At 39.4% G+C, this 22267-nt stretch overlaps 1 protein-coding gene across 1 annotated transcript; it reads left to right on the top strand.

Annotated features, from left to right (window-relative positions):
- Positions 1-1793: 1793 nt before the first annotated feature.
- grap2a (GRB2 related adaptor protein 2a) lies at positions 1794-22267 on the top strand. Its single transcript, XM_086290097.1, has 8 exons — positions 1794-2194; positions 10260-10394; positions 10473-10564; positions 11563-11682; positions 16389-16584; positions 19693-19782; positions 20045-20161; positions 21703-22267. Exons 2-8 carry the CDS (start codon positions 10317-10319, stop codon positions 21880-21882), a joined length of 873 nt encoding a protein of 290 aa, XP_086146223.1. The 5' UTR covers positions 1794-2194; positions 10260-10316; the 3' UTR covers positions 21883-22267.

Raw genomic sequence — 22267 nt, 5'->3', positions numbered from 1 at the left:
GCGCAGCATTTATAGAGAAGTTTCACTCTCATTGTAAACTCATAGATATTTAGTTTCTGTTCCCGACCATTCCCTTTATCCAATTTTCAAACTTTGAAAAAAAAAAAAGTATGATGAAGAAATTATCAAACCAGTGAGTCATGTCCAGATTTCAGGTTAAGTAATTTAATTTAATTGGGTTGCTAAAAACTAGGGTTCACTTAAGATGCTTGCATATTAGAAGAGATTCATCACAAGATATTTGGCCACTTGGCGAAATAACCGCTGGTGAGACAAAGTGGGTTTGACCTGAGATAGATTTTTCTGTATTTGCAGTTGAGTGACTGAAGTGACTCTCAGTGAGAGTGAAGAGTACCTGTGATTGACGTATAACCTGGTAGTAAATACATTAAAGGGTTACCTTGGCAACTGGAGCCTTCTTTAAAATGCAAATGTGTGGTATGTTTCATAAGTTTGTGTAGTTTATGTAGGTGCTCAAAAAACATAAATGCATACAAACTTTTAAAATAAATAAATAATTGATCCAAATCTTAATGATGCCAAGATTTTCACTGGGAATTTGTGACAGAAGAATAACAGCAAGAGTGAAAGGGAAGGTTTAGAAGAGTTGAAGATGTTAATATTGTTATGATATTTTGATACCACGGTAAGCATTTACAGGATATTGTTTTATACAGGAAAACGGTTACTCAATAAGGCCCATATACTAGTTGTTTTTCTCTTTCTATGTGACCCAAGAATTAATGTGTAGGACTCACAAGCTGGTACCTCAAGGTCGAAAACACCACAGAGATGAGACCACTTCCTTACTCCCATCCTCCCTTTTTCTTTATCTCCTGGAAAAGGCTCGTTAAAGGCTAGGTGGTTTGTTTCAGAATTCACTAATGAAAGAACTCTGTATTTTATGTCTAGGAGTGTATTTTGCTGGGATGATCATAAATTATAGCTGAACTGATAAACTACACAAGGGATACTTTGCTCAGAAGGCAGGAAGACGTTTCCTTATTTAGTCTGTACCGGTTTGAACTGGGAAAGCTGACACACGAACCTTTTTTTTCTCTATATAAACTGCTGTGTATCAAATAAACCTTTGAGTTGATTCTGGGAAAGCAATCTGAACAGTTTCTGTATCACTTTGTTCTCCTAACTGCTCCCGATATCGTAACTAACCCAGCTGAACGGCATACCTGAGTGTTACTTTAAATAATTAGGAATCTTATAAGGAAAGGACAGAACTCTGCTTATCGCTCACGCCACGGAGGAAACCCGGGACGGCAATTTCCTTCAAATATTTTCAGTGGGAATGATCAGAAATTAGAACATCAGAGGGACAGCTCAGGTCGGACAGTTTGGAGGCAACTTTGGAGGTTTGGACATGTACACAGGAGGGTAGCAGATATCCTGGATTTTTAAGCTGGAGCTGTTAGACAGGAGGGAAAAGAGAAGACAACAGAGAAGATTCACTGATGTAATTCAATTCAATTTTATTGATACAGTGTCAAATCACAACAGCAGTCGCCTCAAGACTCTTTATATTGTAAATTAAACCCTACAATAATACATACAGAGAAAACCCCAATAATCATATGAGCCCCCTATTAGCAAGCACTTTGGCGAAAGTGGAAGGAAAAAGTCCGTTTTAACAGGAAGAAACCTCCGGCAGAACCAGGCTCAGGGAGGGCGGGGCCATCTGCTGCGACTGGCTGGGGTGAGAGAAGGAAAACGGGGACTGGTGAAGGAGGCAGATGATCTGCTGTGATAACTACTAAATACTACTACTACTACTACTAATAATAATAGTAACAATAGCTCATTGGTTTAATGTTGGGCTCTAATAAATAATAAAAAACCACACAGAGAGAAGACACGGCGGAACCCGTGGCTTTTATTTTGATAAGGTGGACTGAAGTTGGAGGGAAGGCGTCGCTCTTGGTGCAGCTGCAGCAGCAGAGCGAAGACCGCAGACTGCAGACGAACGCTGAGCGTGTTTATCTTCCGTCCTCAGTCGACTTCATTCACTCTACTGACCCGTCGGGGAAACTTCATTCAGCACAGAAACAGGACTTTAATAAGATTTTTCCTGCATTTAATAAAAGTTTAAAATATGCTGCTGCGCTCAAACTGCGCAGGGAGAAGCGGGCAGGCTTAGAATAAACTCGTCTAAAGTTTGAGTCGACTCCAGAGGGGAGGAAAGGTAAGCCGAACCACAATAAATATCAGAAATATTCAAAGAAAAAGCTGTTTGTTAAAAAGACTCAGGTCAGCTCCTGCTCACTGCTCTTCCTCTTTTTCTCAGTTTCTCACTTCTCCATCTCTCATGTTAGTCGCTGAAAAGCAAAATGTGTCTTTTTTAATTTAATATAGATAGATAGATTCCCGCAAATAAAACCCAACAGCTCGTTCTTTCAGCCTTTTAAATTCAGTTGAATTCATTAATTAAGGCTGAACTCCACTTGAGGCTCTGACATCTTCTGGTTATTCGTCAGTGCCAGTAAACTCATGGCAGATCTTCACGCCTGAAGTAAGAATTTCTCGCATTTTCTGCCTGTTTCTCAGATCTATTTGAATCGGATTGTTTGTTCCCCATTTTGCATGCTTAGAGTACCCCCAGCTTTGGGGAAGTGGTTATAAAAGCTATTGTTGGTGAGAAAAAGAGAGGGCCTGCGTGTACTTAGTTCATAACTGACATTAATTCATCAGACTTGTGAACAGCTGCTTCTGTGGCTGCAGTTGGGTCAGACCTCATGTTAGAGGCCTGTTCCATCTCCTCTAATCGAGCTGTGGTGGTCACATCCTCCTCTGCAAACACTGCATGAAGCCTGTGTTGAAAGAATGAGCATCAGGAGCCACTTTCTATTTGACAAATAGACTAAAAGTGGAATAAATTCTGTTTCTTCAATTGTGGAATGTGAATCCAACAGAACATCCAGATGAAAAATGAAAGGAACAGTTGTTAATTCAGTTATATATGCTGCTATATATAATAATTTTATTTTATTATATTTTATTATATTTTCTTCTACTGTACCATGCTGCTGAGTGACTGCTGCTCGTCAAACACATTTCATTGCAATGTTGACCCTGTGCTAACTTGCATATGACAAATAAAACTGAAACTGAACTGCTTTTTACTATTGGGTCATAAAAGTGGCGTCAGGTGTATTAGGCTTTTAAGAAAGCTATTAAAATTCTCATTTTTTAAGTATTAGTTGCTAATTCATCAAAGGAAAACACAGAGGCCCTTTGAAAAGTTAAAAACGGTTAAACAACAAACGTATGAAGCGTTGACAAATGAGAACATTTATAGAGAAGTTGTAATGTAATCACAGTGTTTACAGCTAATTAAACTTCCATAAACTTGATGATGTTTTTTTCCAAATCATTGATCCACCAATCCAACCTTATCCTGTTCCCATTCTGACAATCATACCTCAACTTTGGGTGTCTGCTGATGACAGTTACCATCTGATAGCAGGGTTACATTAATGAGCTGTAGTCCTCACTGGAAACGGGGCTAATATAAAACCGATTTTAGCTCAGTGTGAGTGCTTAGTGAATTTAAATGGTTTTAAATGGTCATGCTAGTTTGGCCTGTCCTTGCTCTCAGTGCCGCTGCGAGAGCACACGGAGTGGAGCAGACAGAGATAACTAAGGTGAAATCATGTCAATCTAGTTATTTTACTGGAAGTGCAATAAAAGTTTCCCAGCGAGCGAAAAATAGTGACTCAGGTCTTTTGTGGTTACGTTTGCGTGTTTGGCAAACATACAAAAAAGGCGGCGTCACGAGCGTGAAGCACCTTGTTACCTGTTAGCTTCCTCAGAGCTTTGTTATGACGTATGATCCAGTTTACCCAGTCAGTACTGGATTAGTATCAAAGCTGCATCCCCAATTTAGACAGGCCCGAGGTGCCACTTTGGAGTGGGAAATTTCACATTTACATTTTATTTATTTTCTAATTTATTTTGAATTTTACTCACGAGCTTCAGATAAACAGATACTGCGCCAAGTGGAAACTAAAATTCAAGCGGTTCAGCTAAAGAGTTTAATCTAAATACGTATATGAATTTTGATGTAAAACATTCATTTATTTAATATAAAAAGCAAAAGAAAGTGACACAAAACAGCTTTTTTGATTTTTTTTTAGTTTTGGCTCCTAAAAATGATGAAAAAAAAGACTAAAAGCGAGCTTAAATGAACAACTGCTTATACATCTGATGCATCCTGTTACAGGGATCATATTCCTGGGTTAGCTAATAATGCTTCTACACTAGATTTAGTGAACGATTTTAATATTGTTGTGTCTGGTTTTACTTGGAATTTTCCCATTCTGCAGTCCTCTTTGCTTTAACTACCAGTAACGATTGTGCGCTGTGTGCTCTTTCTCTACATGTCTACATATTGAACTCCTTAATATCCACTGGTGCAAATGTTGGGTTAACAAATTCATGTTTTACATTTTGACCCCTTTGAAACACTGATCATGATGTGCGACAGTTTTAAAAATGCGTAAATTGTACTTTAGTGGCATTTTCTGTAAGTAAAAAGGATTTCTGAGCAGCATGTAATTTCTCCCAAGTCGTTTTTATTTACGGGGCACACAACAAGCAATGCTGAGGAAAACCATTATAAATATGAATCAATCTCCCACGTACCTTAAAGGTCCGAAAGTCGTGTTGACCCAACATCTACGCCTGATAAGCTTAAAGCAGCAAATTTCTGCCCTAAAATTTTAGATTATAAAAATGATTTTGTTTGTTTTCCTCGTCACTGAAGATGATTGTGATGACAGTACCCATCAGGATACCTGACAGATCAAAAGCCAGTGATATATTTACCATCCCAGCAAAGTTAAAGCTTTACTTTTTGAAACTTTTGATTCAGAGAAAGATGTCAGTGACTTCTGCACTGCTGGTGAAATCTAAGAAGTTTCAGAGCACCGGTGTGAACTCTTGCATTTGCAAGGGTCGCTGCACAGAGGCAGTTTATGATGCAGGTGCATCAACATGAGAAAGACGCTTCTGAAAGTTGCAGTTGGTTGCTAGTACCACTGAACAAATGCGTGCAGCCTTCTGTTTGCTTTTAGTACTTGGTGGATATGCTGAAAAGGACACTAATTAAGTTCTAAACTAATTCAGGTCAGCAATCGAGTGTTATTTTTAAGCACAACATGCTGGGATTTATCCAGTTTAAGCCTCAGATATGGAAACATTTAATGCTTGTGGCAGCTGGAGGTACTGAGTTTGAGGCTCTGAAATGCTTATTTTTTCCCTCTTTAGCACTAAATAATGTGATTTTTTGGCAAAACATGGCATTTGAAACATTTTTAGGTAGGGCTGGGCGATATGACCCAAAATTCATATCTCGATATTTTTTAGCTGGATGGCGATATAAGATATCTCGATATTTTTTTTTTAAAGCCATAAAGTAAGAACAAAAGGGGAGTTCTTAGTCAAAGCTGTGTCCCAGATGTCACACAGGCACTTTTATTAACATAGAACAGATGTACATAAAATTTACTCAAAAATAAATTATGAGCATTTATTAAATAATAATGCTTCATAAATAAAAGAAAACAATGTTGTTTTTGTGCATAACAAAAAGCTCACAAATGTGCAGTCAAAATGTAAACTAAAAGACGAGCACTATAACAAAGACAGATTTCACAGCTGCTCTGTTCCCAACTTGTACTGCGTGACTGACAGCCTGGAGTTTGTAATCCGCTTCGCAACCACGTCTCTTAACAGGTGCCATTTATGGTCCTTATACACAGTAAGGTAATATTACGTTGAAGCACAGTACGTATCACTCCGCGAGGCTCAGCCGTAATGCTCCGACAATCCATCAAGCGGTGCAGCTCCGTAGCTGACCAAAGTCGTACTAAAACATTTTTTGACAGATTGCTGAGCGCCGTGTTCCACATAAAATCGGTTCGCGGCCATCAAGCACAACCAGAATTCATACATAAGGCGCGCTATCAACTTTTGAGAAAATGAAAGGATTTTAGTCCGTGCAGCACCTCTGGGCTGCATGGCGTTAGCGTGGTTAGCTCGTTAGCGTGGTTAGCTAGCTAACACGTTGACGCCGTCCAGCCCCACGCACGGGGCGATGCGCAGTAACTCATTAACGGAGATTTGCCGTGTCCATCTTGTCGCTTCCTGCAGGTGAAGCGATGGGGGAGGAGGGGGAGTTGTGTTCAGTGAAGGAGAGGCGAGGCCGAGTAACGTTGCGTAAAGACGAAAGTGGACGAAAGAGAGGCAAACTTGCGGCTCCACAAGTATAATTATAACGTAACATAGACTATATCGATATAAAGGATATGGTCACATCTTATATCTCGTATAAAAATATATCGATATTTTTTAAAAACTCGATATATCGCCCAGCTCTATTTTTAGGCCACATAAATTCAGACTAATTGAGAAAATAATCCCCAGATGAATCAGTCTCGTAAACCATGACCAAACTGGATACAGCAGAGACGACAACTTTGATGGTCTAAATAAAAGAGTACAGAAATGCTTTTAAGGCATATTTGAAACTGTACTAGCAAACTCTAACCACAAAGCCCTGGCTGCATACTGGTCAGTGTTTCAGCTGTGCAGCACATAACAAGGGGGTTTCCTGAAGCTGCAGCCTGCTTTAAAAACAGCTTGAATTGCACCTGTTATTTCTTTTTAATGGACAGTTAGTTTGATTAACTAAAATGAGCCTTCATTAACTTTAATCTTAACTCACCTGGTTTATTCTGTTTAAAAATCCTTTTAACCATTCGTATTAAAAAGATTTTTTTATTTTTTTGTCCAAAATCAGCACGTCAGGTTCATTAAAGCAGCCCACAGTGCCACACCGTCGGTGTTGTTCCGAATATTTCATTAAAACAAAAAATCTGTTTAAGTAGGCAGTATCAAGCTTGTATTTGCAGCAGGAACTACAGAGCAGCAGAGGTACAGTGTTTATATTTATGTGTCCACTTTTTGCTGTTTTTTTAGCCACTTTAAATATTTACCCAATACCAATAATAAAAGAGAAATCTTTCAACTTCAGTCTAAGGAGCTTGGAAAGAAAGCGAGTGGACTTGGTTAAGTTGAAGATGTTTCACCGCTCGTCTGATCTGTGGCTGTGATCAGCTGTCAATCCAAAGGTTTCAACTATTTGTCTGCGAGTTTTACCCATCGCAACTCTTTACTTATTACTGAAAGAAGAGTTTTTCAACTGGTAATTCACAATTTTTAGCAGTTTCAGCTGACAACCTTTGGTTACTGTTGTGTAATCTAAACCCGCACTGATACTGAATACACAATGAGATAGAATAGATTTTAGTTTACTGTTTGCACATTACTGCTTATTCATTACATAGTTTGAATGATTGTGTTGTAGCTACCATTGCAAGATTTAATCTGTTGTTTTTATCCAAATCTTTCAAGGATTGGTCCATAACCTTAAGCTCATCATTTCAGGTCTAAATCTGTGACTTTTTGTTGATGGATGTCAGCTGTTTACCCATATCCTTAAAGGACTTCAGCTTATGTTTCATAGCTTTTAGTTAACCATTTCAATCATTAAAATGGGATTTGCAGTTTTTACTGCTATCCTCGCAGTTATTTGTCTTTTTCAGTTGGCATTTAAGCAGCAAGGCTTGCAAAGATGACTTGTGAGTTGTGACGTAATAAGCTGAGGCTTTTAATCTAAAACAATTCAGATATTTTATAAAAAAGAAATCAATAACAGGGTCTTTAAAATGATGAAAACTAAACAAGGCATTAACTGAACTAACAGACCTGATACAACAACACATGAGAAGAAGTTTAGGGTACTTTTCCATCACTTGCAACTCTTCCTCTTATCTCCTCCCAAGGGTATGAGAGAGAGGAAGAAGTGCGAGAACAGACGAGCCGAAGCTGCCAACTGAGAAATCCTTTGACTTTCAGCTAGTGACACCTTTAATGTTACTTGTGACATAAATTAATTCCACAAAACTTGTTTTCTTTTCGGATCAAGTAAACCTACAAATAAAATAATACACCGGTACCAGTTCTCTTTTTTTCTGCACTCTTGTTGATTTCAATCATCATTTGCCATTTTTTAAAATCTGGGTTATTAGTGCATTCGTTTTATCTGTTGCTATGATTAATTATGCTGTTTCTTTTCTCATACTGTCGTTATCTGATCCACATTATCAAGACTGTGTGACGCATGCGATTCATGTGAAAAATAATCAAAAATTAATGCGGCTTTGTGTGACATCACAGCACTTTGTAGCTCAACAAATGTTTTACTGTTACTTTTTCAGTTACGTCGTAACGGTTTGCATATTCTGTTACGTGCATACATCACTGAGAAATGTGTCACGTGACTCCTCAGCTACCACCCAAGTACAGGACCCCCGCCTCCCTTGTTTCACAATTTCCATGTCTAACCGTTATGTGTTGTGTAATAAAACTATTATAATATGACGCTGTGCGCTGTGCTCTGCGATACGACTAATTAAATATTCAATATTTTAACTGTTAATCTGTGATTTATATTTAGCTGTTAATTTGTCATTTTTAATGCAACACAATTCAACTGTTAATCCATGACTTTAACCAAATGTTTGTATAGTGTCCTTGGATTTTTGAAAGGTGCTATACGAATCTGTTATTATCCTTCTTATTACCATCCTGTGTTTTGAATTAACTGATGAATCTGTCTGATTAATTCAGCAGTTAATCCCTGATTTTTACTGGGATGCTTTAGCTGTTCCATGACGTTCTGTTGAGTAAATCAACTGCTAATCCGGGATTTTGATATGGCTAATTAAGATGTTAAGCCCTGTTTAGTTTTTGTCTAATTCATATATTAATCACAACTTTTAGGTAAATAATTCAGCTTTTAGTCCTGGATTGTTATCTGACTATTTTGGCTGTTAATCCTTGACTTCAAAATAACTAATTCAGCATTTAATCCAACAATTGTACTTTTTTTAAATTCCTTACTTTAGCTACACTTTTTCGTCACTTTTAGCTGACTACTTAACATGTTAATTCCTGTTTTTTATCAGCCAAATGTAGTTGGCAGTCTTTGGCTTTCATCGGATTACTTTAGCTGTTAATCCAAGGATTTACAATGATTAATCTAGTAAACTTTAAACTGTTTATTCACTGTTTTAGCTACACCTTTTTGTGTGTTGCTTCAGGTTACCTAGCTCCTATATATTGGCTTTTACATACTTCCCTGGCACCTGCAAAAGTACCGCTGGCCTGGGATAACTAGTCTAATTAACAGGAACTAAAGTTTTTTACATCTGAATTTGAGTCAGGTTTCAGACATCTGTTCATTATTAAAGATAAAAACCATTATAAGGGTTAAAGTTAATTTTAAGTCTGTGTGTGGTTTAACAGGTGGCATTTGTTTGCTAGGTTAATATCAGCATCGGGTGTTATGCAGCTCTGTGTCTCTTGTCAGAACTGTGTAAGGTTGCAAAGTGCTCTACAGCTGCAACGATAGAGCCAGCTTTTTCACGAAAGCTTACCACATCCTTCACTTTGTAACCACAAACAAGTGAAGGTTTTATTCACGTTGGTGGGAAAATAAAATAACCAGCTGTGATGATAACTGCTGTCATGGGATTCAGATCCTTAACATTAGATCCACGTTTTAGAGCTCCTTCGTTGGAGAATTGCATTTTCTCGAATACTGCGTCGACCCCTGTCTTCTCATCCTTTCTGTATACGTTTAAATAAACTGCAGGGAATGGAGAAGTGGCGTCTGTGTCTCTCCATAATGTAAAAATGGACGACAAATGAAGTTTTCCAGTTCCTGTTTACTCCTTGCATGTCATTCCCTTGTCCTTCCTTTCCATGTCCTATAAATTACGAGCTGTGTATAAGTATACCAGAGCCCAAGATGGTGATTTCAAATGTCTCATAAGAAATATTGAGTTCATTAGCACAAAAGGCTAAAAATACCTCAGCACTACAAGACTGAATGGTTGGTTCCAGGCAGAGGGTGCACACTGAAACCTATTAGAAAATAAAATACGTATCATTAGAGTTTCTGTTGTAGTCCAAACATAAGTATATGGTGATGGAAGCATAATAACTAACATTTACATTTACAACAGCTTGAGCTCTTGTGGCTTCCGACAGACACAAACCACACTATCAGTTTAAATAAAATGCTGTTGTCTGGTTTGCATGTTCAAGTTTCACTGCTGTCAGCTGTATTTTTACAACCTGTAAATCATAACTTGTGTTGGTGTTTGTCTTCATCCCTGCAGAAAAAGCCCTTTGCCACTTCTCCTTCACGTTCTTCTAAACCTCCCTGAAACTTCTCAATGGAAGCCTCAGGAAAGTATGACTTTATCGCAACAGAGGACGAGGAGCTCAGCTTCAGAAAGGGTGATTTACTAAAGGTCAGTATATGATTAGATAATGAAGGCATGTTTTCCATTTCCTCCAGCTTGACACGTTTTGTTTTTGCTTTTGAACAGATTATAAACGTTGAAGGTGATTGGTGTAAGGCGGAGATGAATGGACGGGAAGGATTTGTACCACATAACTACATCGATTTCCAGATTCCGGGGTAAGAGAGGGACCTACAGCCTTGAACTACAAACAGATATCTTTTGAAAATCCAATGGATGTGTAAAAATCATTTCTTTGTGGGGGTCTTGAACTGAGGCGTGAGCTGCAAATTGACTCACGATGCCAATGCTTTTACCCTTTGAGTGGAAAATCTTCAGTGTGTGCGCACTGACACGAAACAACAGAGGCGGAGCGAGGGGCCTGGTGGACAAGAAGTGAAAATACGGTTAAAATCAGTGTCGAGAAACACAAATTAATTCAGTTAAGTTTCATAATTTTTGCGCAAACTGCTGTGAGAGCTTGTGGTAGGGTTAGACTTGGGTTCACATCAACTCTTGTACGAAATGTTTGGCTTAACCCAGGGAAATTTATTCTTACAGGATAGTTTAGGCCAAACGGCGTGTAAAAGACTGCTGTAGCTCAGGTGGTAGAGCAGGTCATCGGAAGGTTGGTGGTTCAATTCCTGGCTTCCCCTAGTCTGCATGCCAAATATCCTTGGGCAAGATACTAACCCCAAATTGCTCTCCGATGCATCCATCGGAGTATGAATGTGTGTGAATGTTAGCTATGAAGCACTTAGAAAAATGTGCTTGTGCGAATGGGTGAATGCACAAGTTGTGTAAAGCGCTTTGAGTGCTCAGATGAGTAGAAAAGCGCTATATAAGAACCAGTCCATTTACCATTTGAAAGGTTTTGTTGTTTGTGAAACAATGGCTGATTGGCTAAAACAGAGCATAACTCTAACTCGGGCAAACATAAAAAAGCAGCAGTATAAACAAACCAAAAGATTTAGGCAATTTTAGCTTTTTTATTGTTGTGAGTGAGACATTGAGCCTCAGTGGGATTACAGGTATGAATAAAGGGTAAATAAAAACGACTAAAGCAACATTGGTTCATTCTTGGTTTTAAACTTTTGTAACGATTCCTGGCCGCTTTGTGCACGAGTGTGAGTGACTTAATTTAGATAACCAGCAGCATTGTGGCCTCTGTGTGCAGGTGGTTTAAGGAGGACGCCAGTCGCAGTGCTGCAGAGGACATACTCAAGTCCAAAACTGTCGGGGAGTTTCTGATCCGAGGGTGCCAAACCTCCCTGGGGGATTTCTCCATTTCTGTCAAGTGAGTAAAGCAATGGGAAGTCTTAAAGTTTGGCTCACAGCTATATTTATGCTGAAGCTAAATGCGTACTTTAGCGTGCCTACGTGCTGATGTTCAGCATGTTTAACTATGCTTAGTCAACATCTGGTTTGACAGTTAAAGGGGAAGTAAATTATAGAATATTACCGAGTCACTTATTCTGTTTGTTCAGCTCTTTGACAGCATGCTAGGCATATTAGTACGTCAGCGTCTTCAACCAGCATCAAACTGGATATCCATTCTTTTAGTTCATAAAACAGTAAAGAAATATTTTTACATTTGTTTCGCATATAGACCAGACGGGGCTAGATCCAGATCCAGAACCAAATGGTGTTGTTTTTCAAGAACTCATCACATAACCTGATGTTTTAGCTTCTTTTTCTTTAAAAATGTAAACTGAACGTCTTTGAATTTGGATAAAATGAGACAATCGAAAACATCACTTTGGATTTCTGATTACCTTTCTGCTCTTCTTTGACATTTACTTGATTTTTAATGATTAATTCAAGAAAAAATTACTAGTTGCACCATGTAATGTGTTATAAAAATTGTGCTATAAAAACCAATCACAAAGTTTTTCATTTGGCTCAGCGGTGAAAGTCTGCTGGTGTCTCGTATTGACCGGTTTTATGTGTCATGTAAACGAAGGGAAGATGCTAAAGTTTCGTTTATGTTATGTTTCTACCAAGCGGCTGGCTCCAAGTGAGAGTCAATCTCCCAATACTGTTAAATGATAACTTAACAGCACACCTTCTAAATATGGTCTAAGAAACTAACATTGTAAAAACCGTAACTCAAAATAATATGTCCAGAAACCTGTGGGTGATGATGCTGTCTATTTTATTAATAGTTTATGGTTTCAAGCTAAACTTCCAGCTCTGTGTGCTGTTTGAGTGTCACGTGAATGGACAGTGGTAGAGACTAGTTTCACTCTCATTCAAAAATGCCGAATCTTGGGTTTCAGTTGAAACCAAACTTCCTTTTTCCAACTTTGGTAACTAATAAACACCAAGATTTTGCAATGGATGGCACCAGCCACAACACCGAGGGTTTGTTTGACCACACTGTCATTAAAAACAGATGCGTATTCACTGTGTAAAGAAGATTTATATAGGGACTTGCAAATACTTCGGATCTTAAAGTGTTACAGCGACCTATCCCACAACCCCCACTGCTCCTGGTAACCATTTTGGTTTGAACCATAACCGGCTATACACTTTCAAAACTGTCTCTTTGGTCCAACTACAGTTCCCATGAAACAGGCCAATCGGATTAATATAAAAGTACGTTATATCTGCATTATTTCTCCCAGCCAGCAGAGGGAGACTCGTCTGTTTGCGAAAAGACGAGCTAATGAAAAAAATAACCATACTTGTCACTTGAACTGTAACTCCAGTGAACATGGTTCATGGTCTCAGTTGCTAGTTTCAGGTCTTATTTAATACTTAAGTCTTATTTCAATACAATATGAGGTTAATTTTGTAGCTTAACCTCATAAATCAGAATAACACACACAAATAAAACAGAGTATCATTTAGAGCTGTGCTTTATGTGCATCCAACATAGACATAGCACCACAAGTGTCAAAATGAAATAAATACATAAACAAACAGTTAATTAAAAGTGTAATTAATTAATTGTGGATTTATTTAGTCAAAATCCTATTCACTGTGGTTAATATGGTACTGCATGCTGTGCTGCATGCATTTATTTATCTTTAACTGCAGCACCAAAGTCAGTGGGCGGGACTAAAGCTGCTCTAGTCAAAGCCTTGCTTTGCTTTTGGTCAGTGTTTGTTTCATACTAAGTATAAAGAGTTTGAGTTTTCATACTTGCTCGTTCCTGTGTGACAAGTACAGTCAGGACTGGAGGACAGCTCAGAGTGAGACGGCAGGTTGATAACATCTGACACTTGGCGACACTTGTGCACAGCTTCACTGAGTACTTTACCGCCTTTTTACGCCTCAGCCATAAAAGCCTGATGGCGTATTGTCGTCACCCTGCTGGGTGGGCGGGTAGCCAGCTAGGCGACATGGACACCAGAGTTTGTGAATGCGATAACTGGAGATTAAAGCGACTGATACCATCGGTGTATCTACTGAAAACCTGAGTTCGAATCTCAGTGACCTCGACCAGGTCAGAGGGGAAGTTTTCTGAAAATGTAAACACAGTTGATATTTGGATTAAGAATTAATTTAATTAATTTAATTAATTCATTATGTATTTAAAACATTTTTTATTTACAGTTTTAATGAAATAATATTTTGGTGATGTATTTACTTATTTCATTTTGGCACTTTTGAGGCTGCACAGTTATTCATGTGAGGCTGCTGTATAGTTTTTCCAGCATAAAATGACACACAAAATCTATGTACTTCATTTATGTCAGGGGTGAGGAACTCCAGGCCTCGAGGGCCGGTGTCCTGCAGGTTTTAGACGCATCTTTGATTCAACACAGCTAATTTTAAATAGCTAAGCTACCTCCTCAACAGGTCTTGAAGTTCTCCAGAGGCCTGATAAGTAACTAATCATCTGATAAAGGTGTGTTGACCCAGGGTGAGATCTAAAACCTGCAGGACACTGGCACTTGATGCCTGCAGTTGGACACCCCTGGTCTGTGCACTCCGTAGACCAAAAAAAACAGTCAAGAAAATCATCAAATTGACATTTAGATTGTTTGAATTATTTTAATGTGCTTGTGCTTAAGAAAATAATTAGGTTGTTTTTAAACTGGAAGTGTGATAACATCTACTAAAAGATCAGTTAGAGTTCCCTAATATTTTGGCGTTGCAGTGTCACGCCCTCTGAGCTCTTTCCTCCTTCGCTGGAGGTTCTTATTTTTTATCACCAAAGGCAGCTGCAGAATAAACAAGCGAGGCAGAGGTGAAGTCAGTTTATCCTCTCGTGTCCGCTGTCTGTCAGACCACCAGCGCAGATGATTCCTTTTAGCGCTCTGATTACAGGATCCGCCGGGACAGTTTGAAAGACTGTCGTGCCGTATGTTATTTATAACACCCGTGCAAAATATCTCCAGTCCTAAATGGTTTCAAGACTCGTGTATTTTAATTTTTCAGTAACCAGTAACAGGTGCTGTCTTTTAGTATGTCCATGGGTTTTTAATGTTGTGGTCAGAGGTTTACGTACACTCGTGCTCGGGCATCAATGTCTTGGTGATTTGGGGCTTTTAATGATTTCTTTGAACTGTTCGTTTTCCAGGTTGGAATAACTGTACCGGAAACATCTTTATTAACTGTAATAAATGTGATTTGGGTGCACAAGTTTAAGTTTATTGTTGATTTTCTCCAATCCACACAGACTCAAAAGTATACTTACAGGGACATTCAGCCACACTAATGTTTGGTTTAATCTCATTTAGCAAGTTGCACCTCGACCAGACTCTTTTCGTAGCTTCTGGCATAATTATTTCTGGATATTCGACCATTGTTCTTCGAAGAATTGAAAGAGTTTCTTCAAATTTGTTCCAAAACCAGTTTAAATGTGTGTCTGGGATCATTGTTCTCTTGGAGCACTCAATCTTGCCCACGTTTTAACTGTATAGTAGTTAAGTTCATTATTACATCCATGTTGTGCAATGTACCATTGGCATTAAATTAGCACCAGAGCATGATGCTAACACCACCGTGCCTCAGCTTTAGTCATCCAAACATAATTTGGAAAGAAACTGAAGTTTAGGGGACTTCAGCTGTAGATCTCTGTATGACCTCTGTATAGTTGGGTGGTAGTTTTACACTATAAATTGGCTGCTTCCTGGGTGTTGGCTGAATTTTTGTTGTCATTTGCTCGAAGCAACACATCACAAGCACTGTACATACAGTACCGTATGATTCATAGTGGTGAAAACTCTGGTCACACTTTAAATAAATAATATCCACACTTCAAGTGCTCTTAGGCCTGTTATGTGCCTTGAGTAGATTTACTTTTTTTACACTATATAAATTGACCCAGTTATGTGCTGAGGGAGTTTTTGTTTGATGTTGTAGTTTTGTGCATCGACCAGCAGAGGACAATCCAGATAAGGAGAGAGGAACCAGTGGGATGAAGGAAACAGGGAGTCGTCTGTTATGTAGATGTTCTTGCGCACTCCCTTTAGAAAAGAATGAGAAGCAGAAAAAAACCTCAAGAAATTAAACAAATTTCAACTCCTTCTTTCAGGGCACTGTTTTATAAGAGCTTCTGACCAGGATTAGTACATCAAGGTTTTCTCTCTATAATAAAGGGCCACGAAAGACTCTGTTTACTCAATTTTATTTCAGTTAACATCATTTACACAATCACACATTTGTTTCAATTTGGAAGTCTGATATGATCAAGGAGAGACCTTTCAGCCTTTGTCTCTAATCCAGTTTTAAGACCTGATTTACTTCAGTTTGGTCTTTGCTGCATATAAATCTGGACAGAAGTAGATGTGATGGATGCGATTCGTCAAATTAGTGTAAAAGTATAGCCAGACTGAAGCTGTATGAGGGGCGAAAAACTGATGTTTTAATGGATTGGCTTTATATAGCGCTTTTCAAGGCACTCAAAGCGCTTTACAAAGCGGTTAGTTCTGACCCTGAAATGTTATCCACATAGTGTTGTGTAATTAAAAATGACCTTTTGTTATTTAGTAGTTATTTAGTCTGTGGGCCATGGATAGTAAAGATGTAATCTTTATCTCTTCTCCTCAGACATGAGAATGACGTCCAGCACTTCAGAGTGATGAGGGACAACAAAGGCCAGTACTTCCTGTGGCAGGAGAAGTTCACCTCCCTCAACAAGCTGGTGGAGTTCTACAAAACCAACACCATCTCTAAAAGCAGGGTGATTTACCTCAACGATGGCAGCCTCAACGACAGCAAAGGGTTCCCCTCCCCATCCCAGCCGGTAACGCCTCGAGCATATCTACAGAAATCAAAACCTGATTATAAATTTTACATTTTGCAGCAAACATACAGTAATGTGTCACACAGAGATAATGGGATAAATGATGTGACAGTTTCTGTGGTATTGCAGAAGGTCAAACCACATTTCAGGTGTCAGGCAAAAAGATGACGTGTTAAATTTCAGTGTAATGAGAATTTTTTTTCTAGTCATACTGAGAACATTTTTAACAAAGACTATTTGAAGCCAGCTCTGCAAAATCAGGGAAAATTAGTCTTTAATAGACTGAAAACATGACTGATAACTGATAAAACCGATAACCCATGATGATGATCTAAATGCCAAACACTCCAACGATGACATTTTCCAAAAGAACATTTTTACATGTTGATTGCAGAGAAGCTTTTGAACTCTTCTATTAAACCTCTTGACCTTTAGAAGAACTGGTGAAGTCCTGGTGCAAGATGGGCAACGATAACCTAGCATGCTTTTGTTTTTCGATGGTAGGATAAGTTGGAAAAGCCTAAAAACGAAACTGTGCAGACAGAGCTCTACACACATGGGTCCCCAACTGGCTTCAAATCATAGACTGTGTATAAAACATGATGACACATGAAGGTTACAGAGCTGACATTTAGAAATCTCAGCGTTAGTGTGCTGGATGCGGTCATGCTCGTTTTTTGGAGCCAGAGGTTTCTATATTTGGACATATGAGTTTGTTATGCTAGCAAATTGGACTCAGAGGTACCTGCTAATTGTGTTAAGGCTAATAAAATATGAGCTAATTGTGCTAAGGCAAATAAAATATGAGAATTTCTCTTGTCCTAACTGAGCCTCACATTATTTCCTGTAGAAATGTTCCAAAAGGCAACGACACCATACTGTAGCTCGGCAGCTATAGCTAATTTTAAACACTAACTACCTTTGAATGCACAGTTGGTATCATGGAGAAACTATCCACAAAGACCAAAACTGTTTTATTGACCACTCTGTAAAATGTTTATTTCTTCTAAAGCTGGACTTGTTGACATGGGACTCTATGGGGACCCACATTTGGGGGCAGCCTTAACTGGCCATTAGAGGAATTGCAGTTTTGATGCACAGACTTCATAGTTGCGCTCTAGAATTTGCTGCTTTGGTTCAAGCCTCTTTCTTAACCACTTAAGCCACTGTGTTAGGTGTGAAACTGAGACTGAATCAGAGATATAAATGTGCTCAGTTTCACAATGCCTCCCTCCCTATTATTAATAGAGGCCTGTTAATGTTGAAGAGATGCTGTAAAAGTGAGGCACCTGAATGTGAACGAACATGCGAGGAGGATTATCTGAAGCCACTGAAAAAAGCAGAATGATCACTTTATCACTAAAGCTAAGCTGTAGGAAAGCTGTAATGTTTTAAGCCTGTTCAGGCAGAGAGCGAGCAGGAAATACATGAAAATAATAGAGTATGTTTTTAGTTTATGATTAACTGATAAAAAGCAGAACTGTGACCAGTTGCCCCCCTTGACTGATCATGTAAAAGAGTGTGAATAGGAAATGAAAGCTAAGAAGGTGGTTTAATGTGAGCACATCAAAGTGATGGAGGGAAACTGTAAAAATCCTGAGAAACTAAAAGCGCCACGCAAACGTCTACGTGTCTTATTCGAGTCTTTGAATTCTGCGTCTTTCTGTTGGTAGAGGTTTTTTTTTTTAAATACGAAAATATGTGGACATACACATTTCCGAGTCCTGGGTTGGACGCAGTCAAACATTTCGCTGCATGTTGACATGATAGCATCACACAGCTGCTGCACATTTGTCAGCTGTGCATCCATGATGCAAATCTTTAGTTCCATCACATCCCAAAGGTGCTCGATTAGACTTTGAGATGATTTGAGCTTTAGCGCGTTACCCTGCAGGAAGCAGCCATCAGAAGACGGGTAGGCTGTGGTCACAAAGGGATGGACAGGGTCAGCAAAATACTCAAGAGGACTGTGGTGTTTAAACGATGCTCAGTTGGTACCAAGGGGCCCAAAAGTGTGCCATAAAAATCATCATCACCACCAGTCTGAACCCTTGATACGAGGCAGGATGGATCCATGCTTTCAGGTTTGACCCTACCATCAGGATATTGCAGCAGAAATCAGAACTCATTCGACCGGGCACAGTTTTTCTTTAAGTGTCAAATGTTGGTGAGCCCATGTAAATCGTAGCCTTAGTTTCGTGTTTTTGGCTGACAGCAGCGGCGTGCAGTGATGTGGTCTTCTGCAGCTAAATCCCAACTGTTTCAAGGTTTGCAGTGTTTTGCATTCAGAGATGCTTTTCTGCATAAATTTGTTATGAGTGGTGATTTTAATTGCTGTTGTCTTTCTGTCAGCTTGAATCAGTCTGGTCATTCCTCTCTGACCTCTGACATCAACAAACTATATTCTGATGCTCTGTTTGAACCTCAGCAGGTTGTCTACATGCACTTGTTGCCATGTGATTGGCTCATTAGATATTTGTGTTATAAAGCAGTTAAGGAAGTTTATCTAATAAAGAATGATACATTTTGGACAAAAATTACGCATTACACATACAACAACAGTTGCCCTGATGCAAGTGTTGTTGTGATTTGGTGCCAAATAAATAAAAGTGAATTGAGTTGAACTGAAAGGGAAACCAAAAAATGTTAGCTGGATGTTAGTTTAACCTTTGGTAATAAGTTCTTCATTGATCACCCACTCACGTCTACACTGAAAGCTCAGTAATGTTGGGTCCTACGATGAAGGAAACCGATGAGATCAATAAATTTTGGGATACTTTTGAGAATGTAATGCACTTGTTTGTGTTTTACTTTGAAAACAATCACATTTGAAAGCAGCTCATGGTAAAACTGGGCGTTCTGGTTGTAAGAACTTGTTAATTTGTATTTATGATGTTCCATGAAGGTATAAAGATGCACTTTTCTGCTTCAGTCTATTTTAGGAGCTTAAACGCAGACCCATATTACATTACCTGCGGTTGTTCTTGTTTTGAAGTCTCTTTCACTGTAAAAATCAATCATGCATAAGATGAAAAAAGTTAGATTTCTGAACATAAATAGAAATAAAAACTGCATCTTATCTTCTTCCTGTCGGCTTCCTTCCTGCAGGTGAAGAGGGGGAGTTTGCCTGAGCAACGTACAACACCAGCTTTCAATACGGCTCCACGCCGATCTTCAGACCAGAGTACCAGCTCGATGGTATGAGCTACAGCTTTTCTTCCTCTCAGCTCTGAAGTCTCTGATAGCAAATAATGTGCAAAGGTTTTAGCCACAAAGATAACAATAGGTTCAGAACTTTAAACCAAGTGCAGGAAACAGAAAAGCAAAATCTAATTTGCCTTTAAAGAGTCGAGACCAAGCTATTTTAGGCGGGGGTGGTCGTAATGTTTCGGCTCATTGTTCTGTGTTGTACAATAAGCAAAAGCAGGAATGTAACGTGTGTGTTGCTCTCTGCTTTAAGGGCAGAAGACCCGAGCTGGAGGCGCGAGCGCATACGATCGGCCACACAGGAAGAAACAGTCCTTCTACTTCGGCTCAGCCTCTGAGACGCACCTCTGAAACCTTGCCTCTGCCTCAGGTCAGCCCCGCCACGCTTTGATGCTTACTGGCTGTGGTAAACACAGGAAACTGTAGACCAGCTAACATCATGTTGATACACTGCGTTCAGCCGGGTGACATCAGCGTTTATTCTAAACTTCCAATAAGACAACATGAAACGAACTAGATCACAGCTTTAAGATTTTAATAAAAATAATGACTGCTAGGAACACATATCTCAGTACTCGGAATAAATGGTGACAAATATAAACAGTTGTGTGAAAAACTGAGCTTGCAGAGCCATCTTTAGCAGCAGCGACTTGAATTGTTGTTTTCGGTATAACTTTATCGGTCTCTCACATCGCTGCGGAGAAAATTAAGCCCACTCGTCTTTACAGAGTTGCTTCAGTTCATTGAGGTTTGCGGGCATTGATTTATGCACAGCTTCTCCTGTAAGGTTGCACCACATTTCAGTCAGGGGGAGGTCTGGACTTTGACTTTGACTGGGCCGTTGCAGCACCTCGGTTCTTCTCTTTCAGCTATTCACACAGCCGTGTCATTGCGTGACTCAGTTTGAGCCAAGCTTTAGCTATCAGGCAGCATCACATTTGACTTGAGGATACTTCAGAGGAGATGTTTGTGCCGATAACGTGTTTGGTTTTGTGCATCATGGTCAAACATCTCCACTTTAGCCTTATCTGTACAATGGATGTCTTGTTGTTTGTTCAAATATAACTTTGCAAACTTAAGCCATGGTGCCATGAAAAGTCTTTCTTCTGGCATCCCTTCCAAACAATCCACACTTGTTCAGTCTTTTTCTAATTGTGCTGTTGTGAACTTTGACCTTTAATATGCTAATTGATACATGTAAAGTCTAAGATGTAGCCTCTTGGGCTCTTAGCTGTTTCTCTGAGCACTGCTGACCTCGGGGGGAAGTCCGTGCACGCACCTGCATATTTCAGACCAGCAGCCAAAATCTCTGCTTTCTTTGAAGTGTTGTGCTTCGCCAATGATCAGTAAATCAGGAGCGTTTGATTAGCCGCTCCTGGCAGCCACTTACCCCCTTAAATCCTGTGCAGTCGTTGTGAATGTACTCTGCTTTGTCCTGAGAAAATGTTCTTTTTCAGAACTGCCTTTACACAGAAGTGAAAAACACGTTTAAGCTCTATTAAAAACTGCAGTCAAATCAATTTACACCCACTCAAAGTGTTGCAGTCTGAAGCCACACTTTGCTTATTTTTGAATAACAAACTTTGAGTATCGGTATCAGGATATATCATAGTTTCAATAAACTGCACTGTCTGAGATGTAGAGGAACAGAAACAGAAGTATTTGGCAGTCTGGATGTTTGATCTGTTTTCTGGTAATTCAGTGGAAAATGTTTTTAAAAAGTGCATTTTGGGTAAACTTTAAAGGCTCATGTCACTGTATGGGATGTGTGGCTGCTAAAGACAAGTTACAGAATATGACTTTTTAGCTAATGTTAAAATGCAGAAGTCACAAAAAGCAGTCCAGTAAAGGACTCTCACAGCTACAGCTGTGTCTGTCAGGTATTGATCACTGTTTGGTTTCCATCTGCAGAGACCATCCACGCTGCAGGTGAGGGCACTCTACAAATTCACCGCAGAGGAAGACGACGAGCTCGAATTTTCCGCCGGCGACATCATCGACGTGCTGGATAACTCCGATGCGTCGTGGTGGAAAGGCAGGCTGAGAGGATCGACTGGGCTGTTTCCCGCAAACTACACAGAGCAGCTGTAAGGAAACGCCACAGGCGATGATTTTAAAACGCCTGCGTGCGTTCTGCGGCTGCGTCAGCTCTTGATGGGTTTCTGAACGTGAACCAGCAGGCTTCTGTATGTGCTGCGTGTCAGCCTCCTACCAGAGGACTGAGGCAGTGCAGCTTTATTTACAAAGGAGCAGAGACACCTGCAGGAACTTCCTACAGCTCCCACATGTTCACCTGGCACACAGGAAATGCTGCAAATGATGCCTGAGGATGTTGTTTGTATCATGACGTGTCAGTAAGCATGTTGTCTGAATGCTTGCTGGCCAGGCTGCTGATGAATGGACTGTCTGCTCACTTTTGACACATTTTTATCAAAAAATGTTATTGACTTTTTAAATAAACTTTTTTTTATCACCA

Source organism: Aulonocara sp. 'chitande type north' Nkhata Bay, linkage group LG4, assembly GCF_057382095.1.
Source record: "Aulonocara sp. 'chitande type north' Nkhata Bay isolate Kocher_YH1m ecotype deep benthic linkage group LG4, A_spYH_male_GT1.1, whole genome shotgun sequence".
NCBI lineage: Eukaryota > Metazoa > Chordata > Actinopteri > Cichliformes > Cichlidae > Aulonocara > Aulonocara sp. 'chitande type north' Nkhata Bay.
Note: the sequence above shows the minus strand (reverse complement) of the source record. Positions and strands in the feature narration are given on the sequence as shown.